Source organism: Bombyx mori, chromosome 13 (assembly GCF_030269925.1).
Source record: "Bombyx mori chromosome 13, ASM3026992v2".
In the NCBI taxonomy this organism is placed as follows: domain Eukaryota; kingdom Metazoa; phylum Arthropoda; class Insecta; order Lepidoptera; family Bombycidae; genus Bombyx; species Bombyx mori.
This window is the reverse complement of record NC_085119.1, coordinates 8,909,285-8,933,919: the sequence shown is the minus strand read 5'-3', so window position 1 is coordinate 8,933,919 and position 24,635 is coordinate 8,909,285. Positions and strand designations below refer to the sequence as shown.

The following is a 24,635-nucleotide window of genomic DNA, read 5'->3' as shown; positions in this document are numbered from 1 at the left end:
CTGGACCGTTAATTACAACTTTTTTATTTTCCTCAATGACAAAGGAACTGTCGGCGAAAAGAAAAGTAGACAAGTGTCGTGACACGCACTCCCGAGCGAAGCCTGAGAGCGGGGGTGGCCAGCCGCCAATCAGGGTAGCTAGCTACGCCGCCGACAGCGACCATTGGCCTGCCTTCGGGGGTGCACGCCCCGCCCCGTCCTCGAGGCTCGCCCTTATTGAATTAGGCTTATCATTCGATTTCGAGTGGGGCGAGCGCGCGGTCCTCCGCGTCGGCAAAAACTATCACAGAGGCCCGATACCATCTGTAATCGGCATAATTCAATATACCCGAGGCTCATCCAATTATGTGGTTGTGAACCTTCGCGCGGCGCCCTCTCACACAAGACGCTCGCGCCCCGCGCGGCGCGGCGTTTTCGCCGTGTAATTATTGTTGTTTTGAATAATTTCCTCATCAAAGTTTGGTTAGAGCCCATGCTAGGTTTTGAACTGATTAGATAGTAGGAACGAAAAATTTATATTATGGAGTACGGATACTTAAGTGGAGCCGGCGGTGGGTTTGATGGCGCTTGCTTGGGCACTGGAAGTGGTGAGCTATCATGGGGCGAGTTAGCCTCGTGCGGGCAGATGTCGCAGGCTGCCTACCGGTACCAAGGCATGCGGTATCAGCCTCCTCCTCCACAGTGTGCACGACCACAAGACGCCGCTATGAGGAATCACCACATTTTCCCACCATCCATGAACTTACAGCGTAAGTACCATAACTAATCATAAATAACCATATGGTAATAGTAAACAAGAAAGCAAGCATTCGTATTTTTGAGTAACTTTTAATGCTTTAGTGTAAAAAACTGAAATAAAATGTATTTAATATGTAATTAAAAATATTCTTTTGAATTATAGCCTCGTCTAAATTAAACATACAGTAGATATATAAATAAAATTTGATTGGGTTCTTGACTACTATCTGATTAATGAATCCATTGTAATGGCAATAGATTGAGTAATAAATAAAATTGGTGTTCTTAAAGAAACAATTTAAATCGGCTAGTAGGACTCCGACATTTAAGCCTTTTGATTCAGAGGAGATTCTTAGTTCCTTTTCTCTAATCGGGTTTTGTTGTAGAAATTGCGTCATAAACAGCGATGTTATGTGTCAATCTAGTGTCATCGCTGTTTTTTTGTGAAATTAAATAACATATAGCTTCATTATTTCTGAACAGATGTCACGTTAGTTTTCTTAGATGCGCTGTATTTATTAGCTTTTTGTAAAACAATAAAATACTAGCGAGCAGTTGAATTCATTATCATGAATCATTTTGGTTTTAAAAATTATCTTGAGTAGGTACATAAGAAAGTATTTTGTATATTCATTCATTTCATACTGATAATACACTCGCATTAAATTCTGTTAGTTTCAAGATATAATTCTCCTGTTACTGAAACTATGCTGGACCCCTAAATGCTGCCAGGAAAAAAAAAACAAAATTAAAAAATAGAAAAGGCATGGGTAGGTAAGGTAAAAGGACATTAAATAACATGAGTTTAAAATTATTTACTTCGAAATCTCACATAAATACTTCAATTTTTACTTTATGGTATGAATTAGTGAATAATAAATAACCCCTGAATTTTTATTGTGTAGGTTACAGCATTTAACACGTATGATAGCAAGCTGGTGGTAGGACCTCTTGTGAGTCCGCGCGGGTAGGTACCACCGCCCTGCCTATTTCTGCCGTGAAGCAGTAATGCGTTTCGGTTTGAAGGGTGAGGCAGCCTTTGTAACTATACTGCGACCCTAGAACTCATATCTCAAGGTGGGCAGCGACATTTACATTATATATGTCTATGTGCTCCGGTAACCACTTAACACCAGATGGGCTGTGAGCTCGTACCCCATCTAAGCAATAAAAAAAAGCTGACTACAGTACCTCTTAATTCAAAACATTTCCGGTTTCTGCTTATTCCGTAGATGCTAGCCGGTAAATACTGCGTCCCATCATGAAACATTAGATTGAAGATTCAACTTCGATGCTTCGATAACAATTAATTCATACAGAGTACAACTACTTCGATAAGAATAAAAACTGCTAGCATCTCGAAATTTCACGTTACCAACCTAACTTTTCACATGATTTTTCTACAAATTTTTGATTTAATTATTATATAGGCAGGTAGGTGGACAGGCTGTGTACCCGGTGTTGTGTGGTTACTGAAATCTATAAACATTACAATGAATATTCACACTGCCCATCAACCCATCAAGGGGGTTCATGACACGAAGTCTAAATTTCATTATAATGACTGTTCTTACCCTTCAAACCGGTACTACTATTCGAAAGGATTTTGTAGAATAGTAGGCTACGCATCTTGAAATCTGAGGTCTACGTTGGTAGAAACGCAAATTATGTTTTTTTCGGGACTTTTTTAATTGCTTAGATCGTTGGATGAGCTCATGGCCCACCTGGTGTTAAATAGTTACCGGAGCCCATAGACATCTACAACGTAAATGCCGCCACCTACCTTGAGATATGAGTTCTGAGATTTTACAGTACAACGGCTGTCCCACACTTCAAAACGAAACGCATTACTGCTTTACGGCAGAAATAAGCAGAATGGTGGTACCTACCCATGCCGACTCACAAGATGTCCTACCGCCAGTAATTACGCCAATTCTAATTTTGCAGGTTTGATTTTTATTACACGATGTTCACCGTGGAGGTCAATTGTGAACATTTGTTAAGTACGTATATATATTATTTTATTAGAAACATCGGACGTCTTATCCTTTAGGACACGACGACTTAAAATATATTTTTATATTGTTGAATATGACTGTTAAGTACATATTTCATTAGAAATACCAATAGGTAACAATACCTGCTGCGGGATTTGAGCACTGGCATTGTCGATTCACGCGATACGTGTAGGTACGACTGGTCATTTATAACGCCAAGCAATCAGACATTCTAGATTGAAAGGTAGGCCCTTTATCCAATGCAATGAGTCTGTGGCGAGTCTTGGGGGAGGTCTATGTCCCGCAGTGGACGTCTGTGGGCTGATAGAATAGAATAAAAGTTTGCAAATTAAATTTTTAAATCTGTTTAGAAGGTATGACAAAAATAATTATCTATGTTATGTAATGGCTTAAAAGTGTAATTCAGTGCAAGGTATTTGAATAAAAAACAAAAATTCTAAGCAAAAAAGTATTATCCCTTTTAATTCTGTCCATTCTTTCATTTGTTACATTTTGTATTTTAATTTATTTCTTTTCATTTTTGTAAATGATACCCTTAGTTTAAATTTTATTAAATTACAAAAAAATCCATATTCTTTTATTTCCTTCGCTACAGCTACTTCCAGCGTTACGGATGGTAATTCTTTAAGCATGGTGTAGATTAAATATCCCTTTTTCCATGAGTTGAACTAGTGAAAAGGAGACGGAAAATCGTGGGCCAAAAATGTAATAACTTGGAATGTAGTCTAAAAAATTTGTCATATTTTTTTATATAAGAATATAAAAAATCACCTCAATCCTTTTTCTGGGACCGGAGAAAAATGAGAAGGTTTTTTTGTCGGTTTAGCATTGTGATCGATTTAATTAATCGATTACAGGATTATAAAAAGAAAAACATTGCACTAGGTAATTAATGCAAAGTAATTAAATGAGCGATTTATACTTGTTGTATACAAGTGCGGTATACGCCAGATTTAATTGCGATTATATACATAAATGAAGAAAAAGTCTATTATTACTTAACAAAGTAATATGATTATCGATTTCAAATCGATTAAAATCGATTGTATTTTTGATGACAGCTTTGACAGTAAGCTGCCATGACGTTTGTTCATAGATTATACAATTATTTTTTGGCGCTTGTTGGTTTTTTCTGCTCTACTCGTTTTGTATCTTCGACGCGTTTCGAGAGTGTATCTATCGGGCTGTTTTTATATTTTCAACGATCACTGCTATATTATTACGGATTCCACTCTGCCAGCCTTGTACGACAATTGCTTCTACACTGGACACCGAAGATCGCTCACACGTTTGACTTGAAATTGTTGCATTGGATACTGTTGAAATTATGGATCGCTGTGTGAATTGTGGGATAGCAATTCCATATTCTATACCTGATATATATCATTGATATTCATTCATAATATGACATTTAAAAGATTATCCAATGGATGTAATAAACATTTACTTATGCTTAAATAAGCTATTATTCAGCTCTTTTAAAGAGATTGTAACATAACCTAATTATTACTAAATCTTTATTAACTCGGCTCTCAGATTGAGAAAACTTTTATAATTTCCAGTAAGGTACTGATAAATCTGAATCTATTAATTCATATTAGTTTCATCACGTTACATTCGGGCCCAAAAATGTATGTAATCGTTTCAGTCTCCTTTGTGTCACAAGGTTGAACCAGGTAAAGTTACTGGTAATATGTAATATTTGTTTTTAAACTTATATACTTATAACATTAGTATAACTTTGAAAGTATTTCACAAATAAATTAAAAATAGTAAAATAACGAATTTAAAAAACTTAAGAAAAAGTAAAACCACCTTCACTTAAATATGCATTCTTCATGATAACTCAAAACCTACTGGTCAGATCTCGATAAGCTTTATATAGAACCACATGAAAAGCACCCACTTTAATATACGAAGAAAGAATCATTATAATAGGTTCACCAAGAAAAAATATTCTAAGGTAATACAAACAAATACAGTCTAACCGAGAGAGCCGCTTCGTTCTTGAATTCGGTTAAAATTTTGAGAATAAGATAAGATAAGATAAGCCTTTATTAACAATCTAATTTAAGTTACATTTTTAATACACTTATTATCTAGTTTTATTATTCGACACCGGTTTGTTGATCGTCTTCCTGTACAGCGTAGGCCTCCCAAGGGTTCTCTATAATATTCTATCCTGCGTTTTTCTCATCCAAGTCGTTCCTGCCACTTTTTTGATGTCGTCTTCCCATCTACGTTGCTGTCTTCCTCTATTTCGCTTTTTATATCTTGGACACCATTCTGTCACTCCTTTGGCCCATTTTTCTGTTTTGTCTCGAATTAATTGTCCGAATTAAATGTTAAAACAAAAAAAAAAATAGAATAGTTTATTTTAAATGGAAGTTAAGTTTGATAGTTCCCCACTAATGGAAAAGCGTTACCATCGCTTAACGTCAGCAATATCAGATAAGCCGTTACTGCTTAGTTCTCGTCTATCCTATTGAAATAAAACTATGTGCTGCTATGTTTATTTAAAAAAAAAAATCGTCAGTCCCAACGAAAAGCCGTAGGTATTTACAAGCGTTAGAACTTTTATAGTTTCGAAAGCATTGAAGCACGTAAGTTGATTTATTGATATAACTTATTATTATTATAAAGTCACAACTTTTATTTTATTTTTACAATAAATTGAGAATTATCTCGGACTTGTAGCCTCAAACCACTCCGAGTATTCTGTCCTTTTTTAAGTATTTGAAACTAAATGATCCATTATTTGTGACTAAAAGAATAGTTTTAGTTTTATACAATGCAGTCGCTCAAACCTTTAAAAAATTGGTTATATTTTCGTTCTAAAGATCTTCTTACTCGAATACTTCTACTCTATCTTCTTTCTGCGCTGAAGTATTTTCCTTTGTGCTCATGAAGTTCTTATAAATGTGAACTATTGCAGAATCTGTGTATCTCGTTCGGGCGGGGAATGCAGAAGTATGTGTTACCATGTGTCAAACATCCGTATACGAGTAGTTCTCGATTGGTTGACATCGTGATTGCCAGATTCTGTTTTTATTTTTATTTAGACTATTATTCGTAATGCCCAATGCACTAATTTGCCTTCACGAGCACTTTAAGTATAATGACCCCCAGTGGCAAACAAAACCGCTTTTAGAACTTCTGGTGCCGCCTTGGTAATTTTCCTCTTCTCTCCACTACATCTTTTTAGTTTTTACGATAAGTATTTCATGGTCCAAGTTATGTGCCTCTACAACTCTCTTCCCCATTGCACACACACTGTTTTTAGGAGACGAACTATGGAATATTTCCTCTTACTTGGCTGATATTTTAATACACATTGTAAAATAAAATTTATTTATATTGGCATAAGTATGAAAAGATATCTTTGTACATACAATAAGAGCAATATTTTTCAAGATATTTTTGGTGTCCTTTTATTAAAATTTTATTTATTATATTTTAATTCCAAATAATTTCCTTATGAGCTAGATCTTGAGATTTTGAATATAACCATAAGGACTATATAACATCGCATAAAATATAGAAAAAAAAGGCTAGATTTTTTTCGTTTTCTAATATTTTTTGGCTGTTTATAGACAAAACAGAACAAGGCTTCAGTCTTCGTATTGTCAAAGCTAAATCATTGGAGGCCGTCGTGGACTAAAAGCAAGATCCACATGTCAGTATCCAGACTGCGCTGCCAAGTGGGACTTTTTAAGCACGTGTTCACGAATGACTCCATATTATTTAATGAAATTGAAACTTGCCAAAAGTTTATAAATTTGCGTAACTGGTAGTTGGGTGATTTATGAGTTCGCAGGAACAGTGTGACAGTTCTTATATGTATAACATAGTTGAGAATTTGATTTCCTGTTTTGATATGGGTGGCGGCACTCACATTTTGATATCTGTAGGCTCATTTCTATCTAAGCACTTTTTATTTTATTTTTTATTAAAAGGCAACAAAATTTTAGATGTTTATTTTTCAAAACATGAATATTTATATTATAATTCGCATGCAAACTATGTTTTTCAGGTAAAATCCGATGGAATCAAATAGTTAAAGTAATCATTTAATTTATTTATACAACTGCGTATTTCAACTTACTGATGTTGCGTTTAATTTGAAATGTAATTTATGAATAATATTGACGTTAACATTAACCAAAATACTATCAGTATTCTAATAGGTCTTTCATATTATTTTATCTTCTGTTCCGAGTAGTTTGTAATATGTTTAGCTCAGCTTTAAAAATAAGTAGCATCAAATGCGATGGGCTAAAATTCTAAACATCAAAAATCCTCATTACTTATGTCGACATTTACAAACGGAGAGGCTCTTAAGCTCTGAGAAATTTCAAACAACTCCATTTCATTCCATTCCATTTCCACCGTCTTTCTATAAATTTAACCACCAATGGGTATGCCCATTTATCTCCTATTGACTGGAACCACTATTTGACGCGTACCATTCAGATGGTCATTCGCATGGTCGGTATTTCTTTAGGCTTATGGCATTTCTTTCCGCAAAGAGGGCTTAAAATCTATTAAGTGGCAGGCTGCGGCTTGTTTCCATATGATGTATTTGATTACTGGAACGACGATAAAAGGAAAGGTCAGGTGCACTAAATGTTTAAAAAAATAAATGTAAATCACGTGGATGAACCATCCTTACATTTGTCTAACGGTAATACCTACAAGTAATAAGGTAATAAACGCCAACTATCTACAGAATATTGTTTTTTTTTTGCAAAAATGCATACTGTTTGTTTTATCTTCTTCTTAATAGACAGATCAGTCTCTTCTTTGTTTCCTATACATAAAAGAAAACAACAACCATAAAGCATAATCAAGGAGTAACATCGGGAATGGAAACCATCGAGAAACCGGCCAGATTTTAGCTCTGAGAAAGTCAGAAACGTTACTTTCCAGCTTGACTTCCATCCATCCAGCTTAATGAGCAGGTCTTTACTGCTTTTTTAAGAATCTTACCTTTTCTTTTCTGGCATCACAGCTACTTTGTGTTATATCGTTACACTTTGTTAGAGTTCATCCATACTACCTGGAGCCACTGCGGTCATCCACAGTGCGTTTCCAGAGATCTTTTTTGCCACGTATCATCCGGCTATGGAATGAGCTCCCCTCCACGGTGTTTCCCGAGCGCTATGACATGTCCTTCTTCAAACGAGGCTTGTGGAGAGTATTAAGCGGTAGGCAGCGGCTTGGCTCTGCCCTTGGCATTGTTGAAGTCCATGGGCGACGGTAACCACTCACCATCAGGTGGGCCGTATGCTCGTCTGCCTATAAAGGCAATAAAAAAAAAATACTGTTTTGGTTTTGTTAATCATCAACTCATTTTATTATCGTAGATATTTGACAAAGATTGGCACGAAAATGAAAAATGCTATGATTATTTATACGCGAATGACAGACTCCAAATTCACATGTAATAATTATTCTTACTTTTTATTATTTTTAACTTCTGGTATTCATTTTGTGTATTACCTACCTACTAGTGCGATATGTTATAATTAGTATTAAAGTCATTGGTATTATAAACATTTAGTACTAAAAATATCCTCGATTTCATTTAAAGCTTTAAAAAAGAAAAAATCTCCAATTTTATTTTTAAACCATATGTGGCGAATGTAGCCGTTACCTAGTTAATTATTCTAATGATAAAAACATCAAATAAATAAAAACCTTCTACGTTCATAGACTCACAGTGCTAGAATTTCCTATGGAACTATGAGAACAAACTGGAAATATCTAAGTTACTCCTTATATCATCAGCTACCTATCAATGAAATTCTCATCAAAATCGGTCCAGCCGTTCCAGAGATTAGCCGGAACAAACAGACAGACAGACAGAAAAAAATTGTAAAAAATATTATTTTGGTGTATGTGCCGTATATATATTTATATGCATGTAGTAAAAAGCGGTAATTTCAATTATAATTTGTAATTTCAACAGACACTCCAATTTTATTTATATTATGTTATAATTTAATTATAATACAATAAATACATCTAAACTCTGAACACCAAAGATCTTTAACAAAGATATCGGTGGCTACCAGAATCACCCCCTTTTGCAGTAGTCTCTTGGATTTTATGGGGTGGGCAAACAAGTGTCCGATGTTTAGACAATTGGGAAATTCCCCCGTCTTCTACTTCTCATCTGACAATACAGTCCGCCTGAGTCCTGCAACAGTTTTTGGATATATGTAAGCGTCTACAGATATTTTTTTGTGGGTAAATATTACCCAAAATGTTCATTTTAGCCCTTGGTAATTTGTCACTTCAAAAGATATCTCATAGTTTCTACCTTCTTTATGCAGAATCTGTAGATTGCTTCGTCAGCCAGGCTCACTTTGCGTAGATCCTGTCTAGAGCTGGAACGTCCTGTGAGAGCCACAAGTAAATATTTTAAACGACTTCTACAAAGTCAGATGCTTCATTCTGTATTAGTTTGCCTTGAAATTTTCTGGAGTAATTGCTCAATAATTAACTACTTGATGAGTATAATGGCTATTTTTAATCTTAAGAACATGCGAATGTTTTTCACCGGTACTCACTCGTAAAAAGATCTTCTTCTTTTTCTTCACTTTATCCCACTAGGTGGGGTCGGCACAGCTAATTTTTCTCTTCCATTCTCTTCTATCAGCCGTTAGCTCAACTCACTCCTCACACTCATTCATCTCTCTCTCATATCGTCATTAACAAACTCCATCCATGTCTTCTTCGGTCGACCTCTTCCCCCTCTACCTTGCTCTACCATTTCCATACATCTCCTAGTCACATGCATCTTCTCTCTATGCACATGTCCACACCACGCTAACCGTCCGCTCTTTAATTTGTTAATTATCGGGGCTACTTTCACATTTACTATATACTCATTCCTTATCTTGCCCCTTCTTGTCACTACACACCCATTTCAACATCCGCATCTTGGCCGCATGCACGCGTAAAAAAATAAAACGATTTAATACGGCCAAGCTTGATTGTGAGTGTCTGACCCAATATTTGAAATACATTTATTGAAACGAATCGGCCGCTACTTATTCTAATGCCAGAAACCTTCCCCAAACTGATAACAACAACTGAAGAAAGTTTCACCTCGATTGAATGAATTGCGCGTGAATAATTTTTATTTTACCCAGTTTTTACTGTTACGTAGTACGATTTGCTACGAAATACAATGGCACGAATCCCTTGCAGGTTTCTGCTGTGAACCAAGCATTCGTTCCAGTTTGAAGAATATGACAGTAGTTATTGTAATATAATTGAGACTCTGAACTCAAGTCTCAAGGTTTTCAAATCGTCTATTATTAAACTTGATTACTTTACTCTTTGTTAAAGTAAAGCAAAACCGTTTTCATTTGGAAAATAAGTGTCGGATAGGGCGAATGCAAGGACGTCGACGACAGTCGCGTAACAGAGAGTACGTTTGGGCGGGACGTTGCCTCCAAGGGGTGGGTTAGGGTGCATCTCGCCGCGTGAGCGATTGCGCCCCTAATTGGCAGCGGCGTCCGCGAGAATCTTAAGGGGAGGACAACGTTGCTCGAGCGAGCCTTCTCCGAGTCTTGCGGCTGAGGAATACCCCCTCGCCCCGCGATCGCAACCCTCCCCGCATTCCCCCACGCAACACAATAACTCACCTCGAGCGGCAACTCTCACGTAATCTCGAGTAAGTCCGGATTATACCCGTTAATCACGCGGAAATTAATTACAAGTTTGCGTATTAATTGTTGCACAATTACAAGAATTACAGCGTTGTAATAAGATTGTTGTTTCTGTGCTACTAAAGTTATTTAAAAGTACAATTATTTGCATTTTGTACGTACAAAGCACTATTTTAAAGTACATTAAACTCTTTAAAATGGTATAGTGATGATAATAATAAATTTCACACATCATTCTTTTCAAAGATTTGATTTTTACATAAGTAATAATATTCCTTCAAATACACACTGCCTAAAGCACGTAGTAAATCTTAACACATCTTTTGTTAGAGGAACATTTATTTATTCGAACGGCCTCTTCAAGTTTCGGGACATAACCATGAGGGAAAACAAGGTCGGATCCTAACTCAATATCGGCTATCTGTATTCGCAAGTCGCTTTTGTATGCAAGTGGACGGGTTAATTCGATTTTGTTCCAGAACCGAGGACAATATTTTATCGCATCATGTGATCTATTCTGTCCTAGTATAGTATAGTAGAGTGGGTCATAAAAAAGGCAATATCTCACGGTTGAACTGCGCCTGGTGCCGCGATCGTAACTTCTACAATGTTACTGCGGTACATTCGAAGAGAGAAACGACTTTTATTTTTTGAATAGAAATTGTTATTGTCAGTTTCAAATGCCAAAAATACGGGCCAAAGTACGGGCTTATTTATTGTCTTGCAAAAACTAGTTGAACATTTTCGGCTGGCAATAGAATTAGTACCAATTTTTTTTTATATTAAATCATTTTTGTACTTTCTTTCCATATAAAAATGGTAACAGAATTAAACTAATTTATGTTACTATTAAATGACGATACGACAGCTCCTTAGACTTTGTTGTTCTACAAATGCTAATTGAGCTGTTAAATTATAATTTTTACAGATGGATTTTATTGAAGTGAAACTTCTTTATCGGCGTTGGAAAAAAAATTACCGTCACATTTTTCGGTTACGCGTCACATTTTTCCGTTACGCGCCATCTTTTTTGTATTCATGTCTATGATAATAAAATCCTTTTGTTTAAACTTTATCTAATTTAACTTTTTTGTATTCATGTCTATGATAATAAAATCCTTTTTAAACACTTTATCTAATTTAACTTTATTTAACCAATTTCTAGAAACTTTATCTAATTTAACTTTATTTAACCAATTTCTAGAAAGTTGCATGTAGATCATTTTTCGAAAAATAAGGCCATAAACAAGTTTCACTTCTTACGTGTGTACACTAGTACACGCACACATTTTTTTTTTTATTTATATATTTTTAACTTTCTATACTTGACAGTATAAAGGCGGATTTAATACCATAGGCCTTCTCTGACGGTCTACCTTAGGGGAGTGCAGGGAGAACCTTGGTAGGTGTAGTGTGATATTGATAGTATTTTAACATACGTATATATGACATACATAACATTTATGGATACAAATATTCGTATTTAAATAAATACATATGGATAAATATATACATATAAAAATTAGATGAGTCTGCTAACTCTGAGAAACAGTTCTCAAACCCTCGTTATAAACGCTTCACGTTATAAACCACTACGGTTTTATGGTGATTTTATATTTCACTAACATATGTATCGAATTTAATTCTGTATTTCTTGATAAGAACATATTACTCTTTGTTTAAAGCATAAGATGTATCTATAAAATATATCCAGCTGGATACATTTTAAGATATTTAAATGTTATGAATTAATGTTATATTTTTACTATAGTTAAAGATATTTTAAAGGTAGGTAGGCAGCGGCTTGGCTCTGCCCCTGGCATTGCTGAAGTCCATGGGCGACGTTAACCACTAACTATCAGGTGGGCCGTGCGCTCGTCTGCCTACAAGGGCAATAAAAAAATTATATTTATATCTTGAAAATCTATATCGGTGTAAACAAAGTTCAATTAAAGTCACTAATGTGAAGTTGCGTGCAGTGTTAATTATTCAGTAGGTTTGAATTTCATTTTATTTCATATGTGTTCAATCAAAATATGAACATTAGAATTATATTGTTATATTGTAATGGTAACACCTAAGTTCTAAGTTGCTAAATTTATGTTTGGCGCTTGGCAACACTCTCTTCCGTTCCAGCCTTTTACACCCGTGCATGGCAAGTTGTAATTTAAATTAATAAAATAAGAATAAACGCAAATATTCAATAAACGAGCCTGTATTTTATTTATACAATATGAACAAACGAATACAGACTCGCGGGTGAGAAAAATATGAAAGCGCATAAGTACCATGTGCCGGTTTTATTGCGGCCATTACGCAAATTTATCCACATGTTTATTTGTGATATAAAATATATTGGTGCTGTACGTTACATGGGAAACATGTTTATGTTTTTTTTATATTGCTCGTTTGCTATTACGTTACCTACGCTATCAATATCAATAATTTAATGTAACTAACTCACGTGAACTTGCTAAGCAATTGTGTGGGTGGCACCATTAATGCTTTCATATTCCGATCACCGTCATCACGGCAGATGAGCCATGAGTTCAATTACCGAATCAATTACATAAAAATTAAAAAAGTATTAAAACCAATGAGGTTTTCTTTCACTCTTAAATTTTACTTCGTGACTAAACTTCAAAATGGCTGTCTATAATAAACAAGTACCGTACATTAATGAAAATCCACAAGAATGTTTTTTTATTGCTTAGATGGGTGGACGAGCTCACAGCCCACCGGGTGTTAAGTGGTTACTGAAGCCCATTGACATCTACAATGCAAATGTGCCGTCCATCTTGAGATATAAGTTCTAAGGTCTCCAGTATAGTTACAACGGCTGTCCCACCCTTCAAACCGAAACGCTTTACTGCTTCACGGCAGAAATAGGCAGAGTGGTGATACCTGCTCGCGTGGACGCACAAGGGGTCCTACCAGCAGTAATTACGCATAATAGAATTTTGCGGGTTTGATTTTTATTACACGATGTTATTTCTTCGGTTGTCTTATCCTTTAGGCCACGACGACTTAAAAAATAATTAATCAAATAATTGTATATTTAATCATACCACTGGTAAACTAGGACGCATCCATATATAATAGCGCTACTCAAATATGATTAAAGCAATAAAGTGCGTTAAAAAAGTGTACAAGAAGGTTCGGTGAAGTAGGTTCATTAATCTCGCCGGCAACCCTTCAGTGAAGTGAAATGCGGCCCGAGCAGTGCCGCAGTATGCCGCGATGACGTGCCGACATCGCCTGCATTATGGATGCCGACGAACTTTTCACCTGACGTGAGAAAAATGAACCATCTCCAGCCTGGACGGATCGTCGTGTAATATCCTAGTCAGAATTTTATCTTTCATAGCGATGTTGATTATTGATTTTTCTGAAACCGATTCCTAAGCTTGATTCTGTTTTTTTTTATTGCTTAGATGGATGGACGAGCTCACAGTCCACCTGGTGTTATGTGGTTACTGGAGCCCATAGACATCTACAAGGAAATGCGCCACCCACCTTGAGATATAAGTTCTCAGGTCTCAAGTACAGTTACAACGGCTGGCCCACCCTTCAAACCGAAACGCATTACTGCTTCGCGGCAGAAATAGGCGGGGTGGTGGTACCTACCCGTGCGGACTCACAAGAGGTCCTACCACTAGTGATATCAATTTTTGAGGGTATAGCTTTACCACGTTTTGAGAAACATTTATAAAAGAACCGCGTTTTGATTTGACGTAGATATTTCGTATCAGTGTAGAGGAATCTATAGAACAAACGCTTACAGATTAACTGTCTATCGAGTAAAGTATTGATCGGTAGAAGAGCATTGAAGAGCATTCGTATGAAATGACAATGACGAAGAGCTACTACAAGCTTCACTTCCGCCCTTTGGTATATCAGCGGTCATTTATCTATGTGTAATCCTGAAGTTTTTATTCTGCGTAGATGAATCATACATTTCGATAATATTGATATATTTCAAAGACTCCTTTCAATCAATAAATCAATCAAGCGTCTAATCTGACTGCTTCAGGTTTTTTTTTTTGTAATTTATCAATAATAGGTGGCTTTAAAGAAATTAATCATGGTTCCTTAATGTCCTATCGTCATAGGAATAAATAACCCAAAACATTCAAAATATCAGATATAAAAAATAAATAAAAACAAATATTATATTGATATTTTATTGTGTTCTTTTTATTCATTCTGAATGTTTTAATGTTCCGTGAATGCCATCGATTTATTACGCAAATAAAAAACAACTATTAATGAATGTATTTCTTAATTAATATTAGTTAAAATTCAATATGCAAATTTTCACGAGTCAAAACCCGTTTGACGTGATCCTTAGCGCCCTTCAAGCAGTCTCGCCGTTTAGTAATTAACAGATTTTCCTCAGAGGGTGCTGCCATGGAAAGCGATTGCTGGGGTCGGGGGGTCATGGATCATATCACCTGTGAATTAATATGCATCTGGCGATTAACTAGCGCCATGTGCTCCGATGAGATTCAGTAGTGTTATTATTTAATAAGAGTAACATTTACGAGTTTTAATTAAATTATTATTAATTGTTAGATCGGTTAAAATTATCTTCTAGAGTTTCAACTTTTAATGACAAGCATAAAATCATAGGATGCTACCAAATACAGAACACATTTAGCTTGCAATGAAAAGCTTTATGAAAATTTGAAAACTATGTAAAAAAGAGCTGTGCTTGATTCGCGCTTTGGGATTTGACAATTAAATTATATTTCCTGAAAACATACAATTGTAGTCCCTGTTTGTGGAAGCTGGAGGCAGAAAGCTTAAAACAAATTTATATACGCCGAATGTACACGGCCTTGTGTGATAAAGTCGGAATGGAAAAATGTATAAATTCGGTGAAGATTATGATCTTGCATGTGTAGGTACCTACGTACCTAGGTATCTTACGTATTTCTGAAATCAATCATGCGTTCCGGTTTGAAAGATGGGACAGTCAGATGTATAAGACAACTGAGACTTCGACTTCATACCTTACGAAACATTACGTAAAGGTACGTATTTACGTTACGACTTCTATGGACTCCAGTAACCATTTAACAATGGGTTCAGTAACAAACATAGCAATCAAGCGAAAAGCCAATTTGCAAACAATCTTATTACGAATCAATGTTTATAATGAAAATGTGAAGGTTCGACTTACCCTAAAACATAAAGCCCCAATAACAATGAGCGGACCAACGTTCTGACCCACGAAAATGCAAACTCAAATTAAACATCTTATGAACAGAAACATCTTGGCGAGATCCTCTTCATTAGGTCCCGCAAATTGCGCGGGGGCGCGGGTCGCGGTGCGGGGGCAGTGACATCCCCGCGGCCCTCCGTCCTCGCAGCGTCTATTAATAATGCAAATGAGACCGCAGCTCGGCCAAGAACCGAGTCTCGATTAATTCCGGTTCATTTGAGGTAATTGTCGCTGCGCGTGTGCGGTCTGCGGTCCCCCGATGTACCTACGCCGCAACAACTAAATGTCTAATGTTGTTTACTGTTATTGGTTCACGGGATTAGTCGCTGTACACCCAGGAATTGTGTTTTAAACTTCAATCAAGTCTTTTAACAGCAAATTTATTATATTATTGCTCGTGGTAGGACCTCTTGTGAGTCCGCACGGGTAGGTAGGTACCCTGCTTATTTCTGCCGTGAAGTAGTAATGCGTTTCAGTTTGAAGGGTGAGGTAGCCGTTGTAACTATACTGAGACCTTAGAACTTATATTTCAAGGTGGGTGGCGCATTTACGTTGTAGATGTCCATAGAATAAGCATATAGTTAATTTGCTTTTGAATTTTTCAAATTTGAATGCTTCATGTGTCTTTGCTCTTTTTTGTTCATCTATAAGAACATTTATCCAGATGAATGTTATAGGATAAAAAATATATTAGTTATATTAAACTCTTTTTCGATAAAGCCGTTTGTCATTTATTAAAGTGTTAAAGTAAGAACTGATGTTACAACTAGACAATAATATTTAAGATCTTAAGCACCTATATAGTTATATAAACACGGTTACTGCATTTTTATATGCAACGTAGAGTATTCTGCATATATATAATATTCACACTGGACGGAGAATGCAAAGTTCAGTTTCGTTTACATTCAACTAGAAAAGAAATGAAAATTTCCAGTCTCGTGTAGCAAGACGCTACGTCGTAGCTGCGAGTAGCGATCGATACATATTCCACGCGACAGACCGCGCTACGAACATTTTTCCACTGTATTCTATATTTCACTTAGTGCCTTCAATGATTGGTTAAGAATTTTTAACTAACTCGTATGGGGTGTGCTTATTTTGTGAAAAATAAATGAACATATTTTTGGTTTTTGAAATACAACACTGTGTGATAACGTTTGGAAAAAAATCATTATTATCATATCATATATTACAATAATTATTATTTGATTTCTTGAAACTGTTTCTCAAAATATAAGAAGCCTAGCTTGCAGTGAAAAGGTTTGGGAAACGACATAATAAAAATGGTATATTGTGAAACAAGGAGCTGAGACTAAATCTTAGTTTGGGATTTGAAAACGTAATTATTATTCCATAAAAATATACGGTCTAAATGGAGACCCTCTTCGTTGAAGCTGGTGAAATAAACTGCAAAATACATCGAATATACTCTGAATCTCAAAGTACATTGAAATATCTTTGACATAACCTATCAGAACTCCTTCAATTCAAACAAAAATTAATGCTAAAAAAGATTTAAAGAAAGTTCTTAGTTTGATTAAGTATATGTAGGTAAAGTAGGTATATAGTCAACGGAGAGGGTGAGGGCCTTTAGACGGGCGGGGAGACAAAAATGGCCGCTTTGTAGAACCCTACACTGCTCTTTGCATTGATAACAAACCATGTTTTACAAGATTTCACCACCTTTTAATATTAAGCAGACTGCATTTTCTTGTATTCAGATTATTTTAATTACATTTACTCGCCAATGAATTTCATTTATTAAATATAACTGTAATAAAAGGATTTTCACCAGCATTAATAATGCTGGTGAAAATAAAAGAAAATTATAATTGCAGCCCAGATAGCGATATACTTTTAGACATTTTTGAGTGATAATTCGATATTCAAAAATATGTTAAAATTAGAAACATCTCGTTTTAAATGTATTTTGGAAAAAGGTATATCATATCAGAAGTTAAATTAAACTGATTATAAATTATTTTAATGACTGTAATTTGATTTGCTATTGTTATTAGTACTGAATTCACTTATTTTTCCCACAGCGGGTCTGCCATACAAAGTATATGGAAGTCACGAAGGATCACTAACGGAGAAACGGAAGCAGAGAAGAATCCGAACGACTTTCACTTCAGCACAACTTAAGGAGCTAGAACGAGCTTTCCAGGAGACGCACTATCCTGATATCTACACAAGAGAAGAGATCGCTATGAAGATCGACCTCACGGAGGCAAGAGTTCAAGTAGGTGAAATATACAGTTGGTATATAAAAACTTTTCGAAATTACAGTTTAAATATTACAAGTTTTTTTTATTACGCCAATAAGGTTACGGCTGTAGTTGAGTCTAGGCAAGGCTGGATGCAACAAGTTACTTGATATATTGAAATCGTTTTGGCCTAAAGAATGAGTATCTCGGTGTAATCGTATCAAGCGATACAACTATACCATTTTTAGCTAAGGAATTACGTACTTAATATGAATGACTTCCAAAGTCCAGGAATAAACATCACAGGTGGTAAGGGGTATCGTAAGCTTGCCAGAGAGATACCACTCACTATACCGCCTATTTTTCTTGCGAAGCAGTAATGCATACCCGTTGAAGAATAGGTCAAGTGTTGGCAAACATAATTGAGACCATCATTTCATCCTTATAATCTCTGGTAATTACTTAAATCCAGATGAGCGGTGAACTTATTCACCCATAACGCAATCATAAAGGCAACTGAATGTTTCTGTAAAAACAAAAAGTGATCGCCGTCAATAATCAAAGAAAAAAACATTGATTTTATTATAAGCGAAAATAATCTTTCTAATATCATTCTGTGGACAACGCTTTTTAATATATTTTATGTTGTTGTGTTAATTCTATCATATTTTAGGTTGCAATTTAATAAGTACACTTTAATTGAACAAAGCTACTTTTAATTTATTAATCAATTACTCGTTTACTATTTTCTTTTTACAATTTGTAATGTTTCGTGCATTCTTTGTTTTTCGCTCTTTGCACTTCTTAAGGAGTAGAAGTAATTTTATTGTATTTACGACACTAAGAAACTAATCTAAGAAAACACTGTGCAAATTATTTTTAATTCCCAACATCTCCCCTAGTATATTGTTGTAAACGATACAGTATTGTTTGATTTCTCAAACATCTTAAAATAGCTTTATCTCTGAATTCAGTTGGCACTCACTGTTCGCTTCGAAAGAAAATTCCTGTAATTTTTGTTAATAATTTTCCAAGGCAAAACATTCGTAAATAAGGTATTTTTCTGTCCCACCATTTCCCCTTGTATATTGTTGTAAACGATGCAGTATTCTTCGATTTCTCAAACATCTTAAAATAGCTTAATCTCTGAATTCAATTAGCACTCACTGTTCGCTTCGAAAGAAAATTCCTGTAATTTTTGTTCATAATTTTCCAAGGCAAAACATTCGTAAATAAGGTATTTTTCTGTCCCAACATTTCCCCTAGTATATTGTTGTAAACGATGCAGTATTCTTCGATTTCTCAAACATCTTAAAATAGCTTAATCTCTGAATTCAATTAGCACTCACTGTTCGGTTCGAAAGAAAATTCCTGTAATTTTTGTTCATAATTTTCCAAGGCAAAACATTCGTAAATAAGGTATTTTTCTGTCCCAACATTTCCCGTAGTATATTGTTGTAAACGATGCAGTATTCTTCGATTTCTCAAACATCTTAAAATAGCTTAATCTCTGAATTCAGTTAGCACTCACTGTTCGCTTCGAAAGAAAATTCCTGTAATTTTTGTTCATAATTTTCCAAGGCAAAACATTCGTAAATAAGGTATTTTTCTGTCCCACCATTTCCCCTAGTATATTGTTGTAAACTATGCAGTATTGTTCGATTTCTCAAACATCTTAAAATAGCTTAATCTCTGAATTCAGTTAGCACTAACTATTCGCTTCGAAAGAAAATTCCTGTATTTTTTGTTCATAATTTTCCAAGGCAAAACATTCGTAAATAAGGTATTTTTCTCGCATCGTCCGTCACATTTCACAGTCCAATTAGTGTCCAGTAATTCGACTGTGGCTGACGGGAGCGCACCGAAAAAAACGAAGCAGACAGCTTGTGGTTAGCTCCTTAATTTCATAACAACCACTTATTTTATGTAAGCCGAGGCCTCCACGTGTGTAGCCTTTGAATGTTTAATGCGACCGTGCTTGTTTTCAAGAGATCGAATCACGTTCATCTGTAACGAAAATCTTTTTGGTCTATTCTGTAGTATTTTTTATATTGGAAACAATATAATGAATTTCCTTCTATTGACGGATTTTAAGGATGTTTCCGTTTTTTAATACGCTTTTATTATAATAGCTTCAGACGTATGTATGTTTGTAACGGAATCTTTGAACATGATTTTGACCCCATTCAAAATGGTGGATTAACTCGAAATTTGGCAAACTTAATAAGGACCGATGACAATTTCCTATTAAAAAAATTGTTGAAATTGAAATTGAAATTCAACTACAAAATGAAAAATAAATGATAGTTTAAAAAAACTAATAAAATACGCTTTTATAGAAAGTCCAACTAAAAAATAGAAAATAAATTGTACTAAATTTGAATTAAAAATAGTTTAAGAAAAAATGATTTTATTGTTAAAAAAGCGTGGTGTATCAGTAGTAATAAATATTTTATGAACCTATATGAGTAGAAGGGTTATTTTGATAATATGCTGAAAAGCAGCTTTTTTATAATAACATAATTTTTTCTTACACTACTTTTAATTCCTAAACATCGATGGTAATATATCGTTGTTCTTAAATAACAATGTTGTAACGTGCAATGTAAATAACGTAGCCTAAATTAGGCATAAATAGCGTGTGAAAGGGTCGATTTCATCGTTCAGAAGCTTTAAATAGCACTGTTGTTATAAATGGCTTAACTAAATAAGTTTCATGAACATTATCGGTTGGAGTGGCCATGAAAGAGTAAACAAGTTAGGTTAAGGAAGTCTTTTAAAGTCAACCAAACCCATTAAATTAAATAAGCCAGTGTTCACCCGGTAATCGAAATTCGACTATAATTACTTAAAATATTACAACACAAAATTTTCTCTTTTGTTTTGTATTGGCATTTTTTGTTGTAATGGTGAAAAAAAGAATTATGAAGATTTTGTATTTAGAACGCGAACGTTAATAGCTATCAAAAAATTACTTGACAAGTAGAGGAGAAACGGTATTGTGCTTTTGTTTATATAATACCGAATGTTAATTTTGTTAACTAAGGCTATCCAAAGAAGAGTTATATTTAGATTTAATTTTGTCTTTGGATTGCTCTAACAACATTTTGTACTCCACGATAATCTTTATCTGTTATCTTATACCTTTAAACGAGCATTTCTTGCATATTAATATATATGTATATAATCTGAATCTCGGAAACGACTCCAACGATTTTCATATAATTTAGTAAACAGGGGATTTCGGGGGCGATAAATCAATCTAGCTACGATTTATTTTCAGAAAATGTTGTTTTATTCGTGTTTTCAATAATCAACTCTTCCCGACATCTATTGGCGAATAATAATACTATTTTTCTTAATTGAGGGCAACTAACCGCTTTAAAGACACAACAAGATGGCGTTATCAAAAAAAAACCGAGCAAAGGTCGGTCATCATCTAGTGTTGTTTACGCGTAATGAATAAACAATGTCGTCGGTAAGTACATAACAAGGGGCACCCTCCCGTGGCAACGCGCGCTCATTACGTTAAAAAGTATATTGGAATGGCGGGGTGCAGTCATAAATAACGCGGGCGGTCGCGTAATTCAGGCGCGCGCGACTCCTGATAATTAAAACTCGCCTGGAAAATGCGGATTCACATATAACAATTACAAGCGGGTAACTGCAGTGTGTGGTTCGTTTTCCGGAATATCGATCCGTATCAAATTAATCACGTTTTTTATGTTTGTTAATAAAAATAAGCGATTTTTATTTGTAGATGAAAATGTGTTCTTTAACCGAATTTCACGATAGCTGTTCGATTCTTTATGAACGGTTCGAATGTAGTTGCCGTCAATTATCTTGAAAGCGTTAATACGTTTTTAACAGCTTTTCGACCGTATGTAGAGTTAGGCACATGTTAGTAATCTAATTTTTTACTGGTGGTAGGACCTCTTGTGAGTCCGCGCGGGTAGGTACCACCACCCTGCCTATTTGTGCCGTGAAGCAGTAGTGCATTTCGGTATGACGGGTGGGGCAGCCGTTGTAAGTACACTCGAGTCCTTAGAACTTATATCTCAAGGTGTGTAGCGCATTTGCGTTGTAGATGTCTATGGGCTCCAGTAAATACTTAACACCAGGTGGGCTGTGAGCTCGTCCACCCATCTAAGCAATAAAAAAAGTTATGTATATTTTAAATTTTACATACTTAAACGGGAACTAAGATATCGTTCCACCCGGTGTTAAGCAGCTACCGATGTTACAGAGACCACGAAGTAAGCGCATCTTTTTTTACATTTCGGTACAGTTAAGCATTCGGTAACTATTAGGTCGATAAGTGGATATGTGGTTATCGCAAATATCACAGGCACATCCAAACCGCTGTCTGTCTCTGTGAACTCTTTTCAGACCTCGTCAATAAGCACCGTAAAGGAAGGGTCTGATACTAAGGGTTGAGATAACTTGTAACTTGAACAAAATGCTCTAATGTCAAATTATACCTGGAAATTTTCACTAAATTTTTTTATTTTTTTTATTGCTTAGATGGGTGGACGAGCTCACAGCCCACCTGGTGTTAAGTGGTTACTGGAGCCCATAGACATCCACAACGTAAATGCGCCACCCACCTTGATATACAAGTTCTAAGGTCTCAAGTATAGTTACAACGGCTGGCCCACCTTTCAAACCGAAACGCATTACTGCTTCACGGCAGAAATAGGCAGGGTGGTGGTACCCACCCGCGCGGACTCACAAGAGGTCCTACCACCAGTGACCAATTATCAAAACATTCGTTTAATAAAATACAAACGAAACAAGAAACGCGACGTGTCCTAATTCAACACGCGAATCCTACACAAATTCATCAGAGGCTGTTCGCAAACACTGCTCACCGACGTAAGCGTTGTACAAACGCGCAATTTGCCGCTAACCGCGCCCGGCTACCGAACGAAACAAAAAAACTCCGACACCTGCTTCGGTAGTGCAAAAGGAAACATTTGAAAAATGACCAGCTGTTTTTTTAATATGGAGCGTATTTTTCTGCACCCAGGTTGTCATAAGGATAGGGCAATTTAATCCATCAAGCGCTTGTAGTACGCCACCGTCCGACCCGATAAATTCTGTATTATTGCACACGATTTTGGTTTTATTGTTCCACTCGTGGCGGGTGTGATTAGTTTGTGAGACAACAGCCACGAATAGCTTTGTGAATTTTTGTACGATTCCAAAAATTGCATAGTTCAAATTAAGGATACATAATAATATGTAGATCTTTTATTCATTGTTTAGTTTATTTAACTGTTCTCTTTCTTACATTTCCCAAAAAATATACTCAGGAAATGTACATACGAAAAAGATATGCCATAAAATAGCATAAAATTTTAGCATCGAACCTCTCTGTTTTATAGCTTACAGTAATGAATGCATTAAAGTTGTATAGGGTTAGGGGGCGACCTCTCATTGTTATTGCACCAAGTCCGTTGGTCATCTGACTTGACTGCGGCGCCGTCGGTTTGCAATAAAGATTGACATGGCGACCTCCGGGAGGCGCCAGCAAAATGTCAATCCAACTACCGGTCTTAGAAGCTGCTCTCCACGGGGAATCACTGAGGCAACGTATTGCCGAATTATATCATGTTTTGTATTCCGTGATCGTACCAAAAACAAGCTAAAAGCTTAGTTTAGTTTTGGAGGAACAAACTGAAGATCTTCCTATATCGACTGGATGAAACTGTCTCGTAGACCGATGGTCTAATTTTTATTTTGAAAATGTCGTTAGCGCGAGTCATCAAGTCAAACATCTTCTGTTATATAATAGATACCGCTACAATATTACGGTACAAAACCATAATCTTGATACCTAAAGATAAGAAATTCGGTAACATTAAAAGACAATGCACCATGTGCGCACTGTTATTTAATGATTTATTGTTTATTTTTGCAAATATTGAGTCATCCAATAAATCGTGATCCAAATTTTATGGCATTAGAACAATAAGCGTTCTTTGTGGGTCATTTCGGGGACATGACAAGGATCCCTTCGCATAGGGCAGGTGGCAGACACGCGTCCGCACGTGTCCCACACGCTCTACGTACTCGACCGATTGGATGCACTTGCCGCAAATGTTAGCGATCGCCGCACGCCAAATGGCGAATAAAAACAACCATTATTCTAATGTTTGTGTATGAGCTAGTAGCTTTGAAATCCTTATATCATTATTGCACAGATTAAAATTACTTTTCCGGTTTAATCTGTTTTCCAAATTTAAATCTTTGCTTGTTCTCTGCTTCTTGTTTTTTTTGTTATCAGATTATTTCACGGGCCGAATTCTTTATAGTTTTCGTAGCCACTTAAAGTAATAACAAAATGATTAAGAAACGCATCATTAAACTGTAAAAGTTATTTTAATTGTGTCTACGACTCGCAAAAAGCAAAGAAAATAATCATACTCATTTAAAAGGTCGGTCAGTATCGAGATTGTAAATGAAACATTTTATATCCATTACCATATACAATCTATGTTATAAGGTTTTTTTTAATTTATCATTTAAAACAATGATAACTGAATAGGAAATCGATTGGCATTGACGCACAATTCGTAAGTAATGAAACGGTAAGTGTTAACCCTTAATTTAATCATTATTGTGTTGATTGGCGGCGGATTGGCTTACATAAAAGTGGATTAAGTAATCACTTAGTGGCGGGACGCTCTTGTTTAGTGACTCGGATTTGGAGATAACATTGTTTCGGGGGCTAAAATGTTGACTGTTGTATAGCAAA

The 24,635-nt window shown here is 35.6% G+C and overlaps 1 protein-coding gene across 1 annotated transcript in view; it reads left to right on the top strand.

The window, feature by feature from the left end:
• The first annotated feature begins 253 nt into the window (after positions 1-253).
• Positions 254-24,635, top strand: part of LOC101735883 (paired mesoderm homeobox protein 2A) — a 43,376-nt gene continuing 18,994 nt past the window's right edge. Inside the window, exons 1-2 of the mRNA XM_038014847.2 lie at positions 254-749; positions 17,714-17,910. Coding sequence (XP_037870775.1) covers positions 521-749; positions 17,714-17,910 — 426 coding nt within the window. The 5' untranslated portion in view covers positions 254-520. The remainder of the gene's footprint in view (positions 750-17,713; positions 17,911-24,635) is intronic.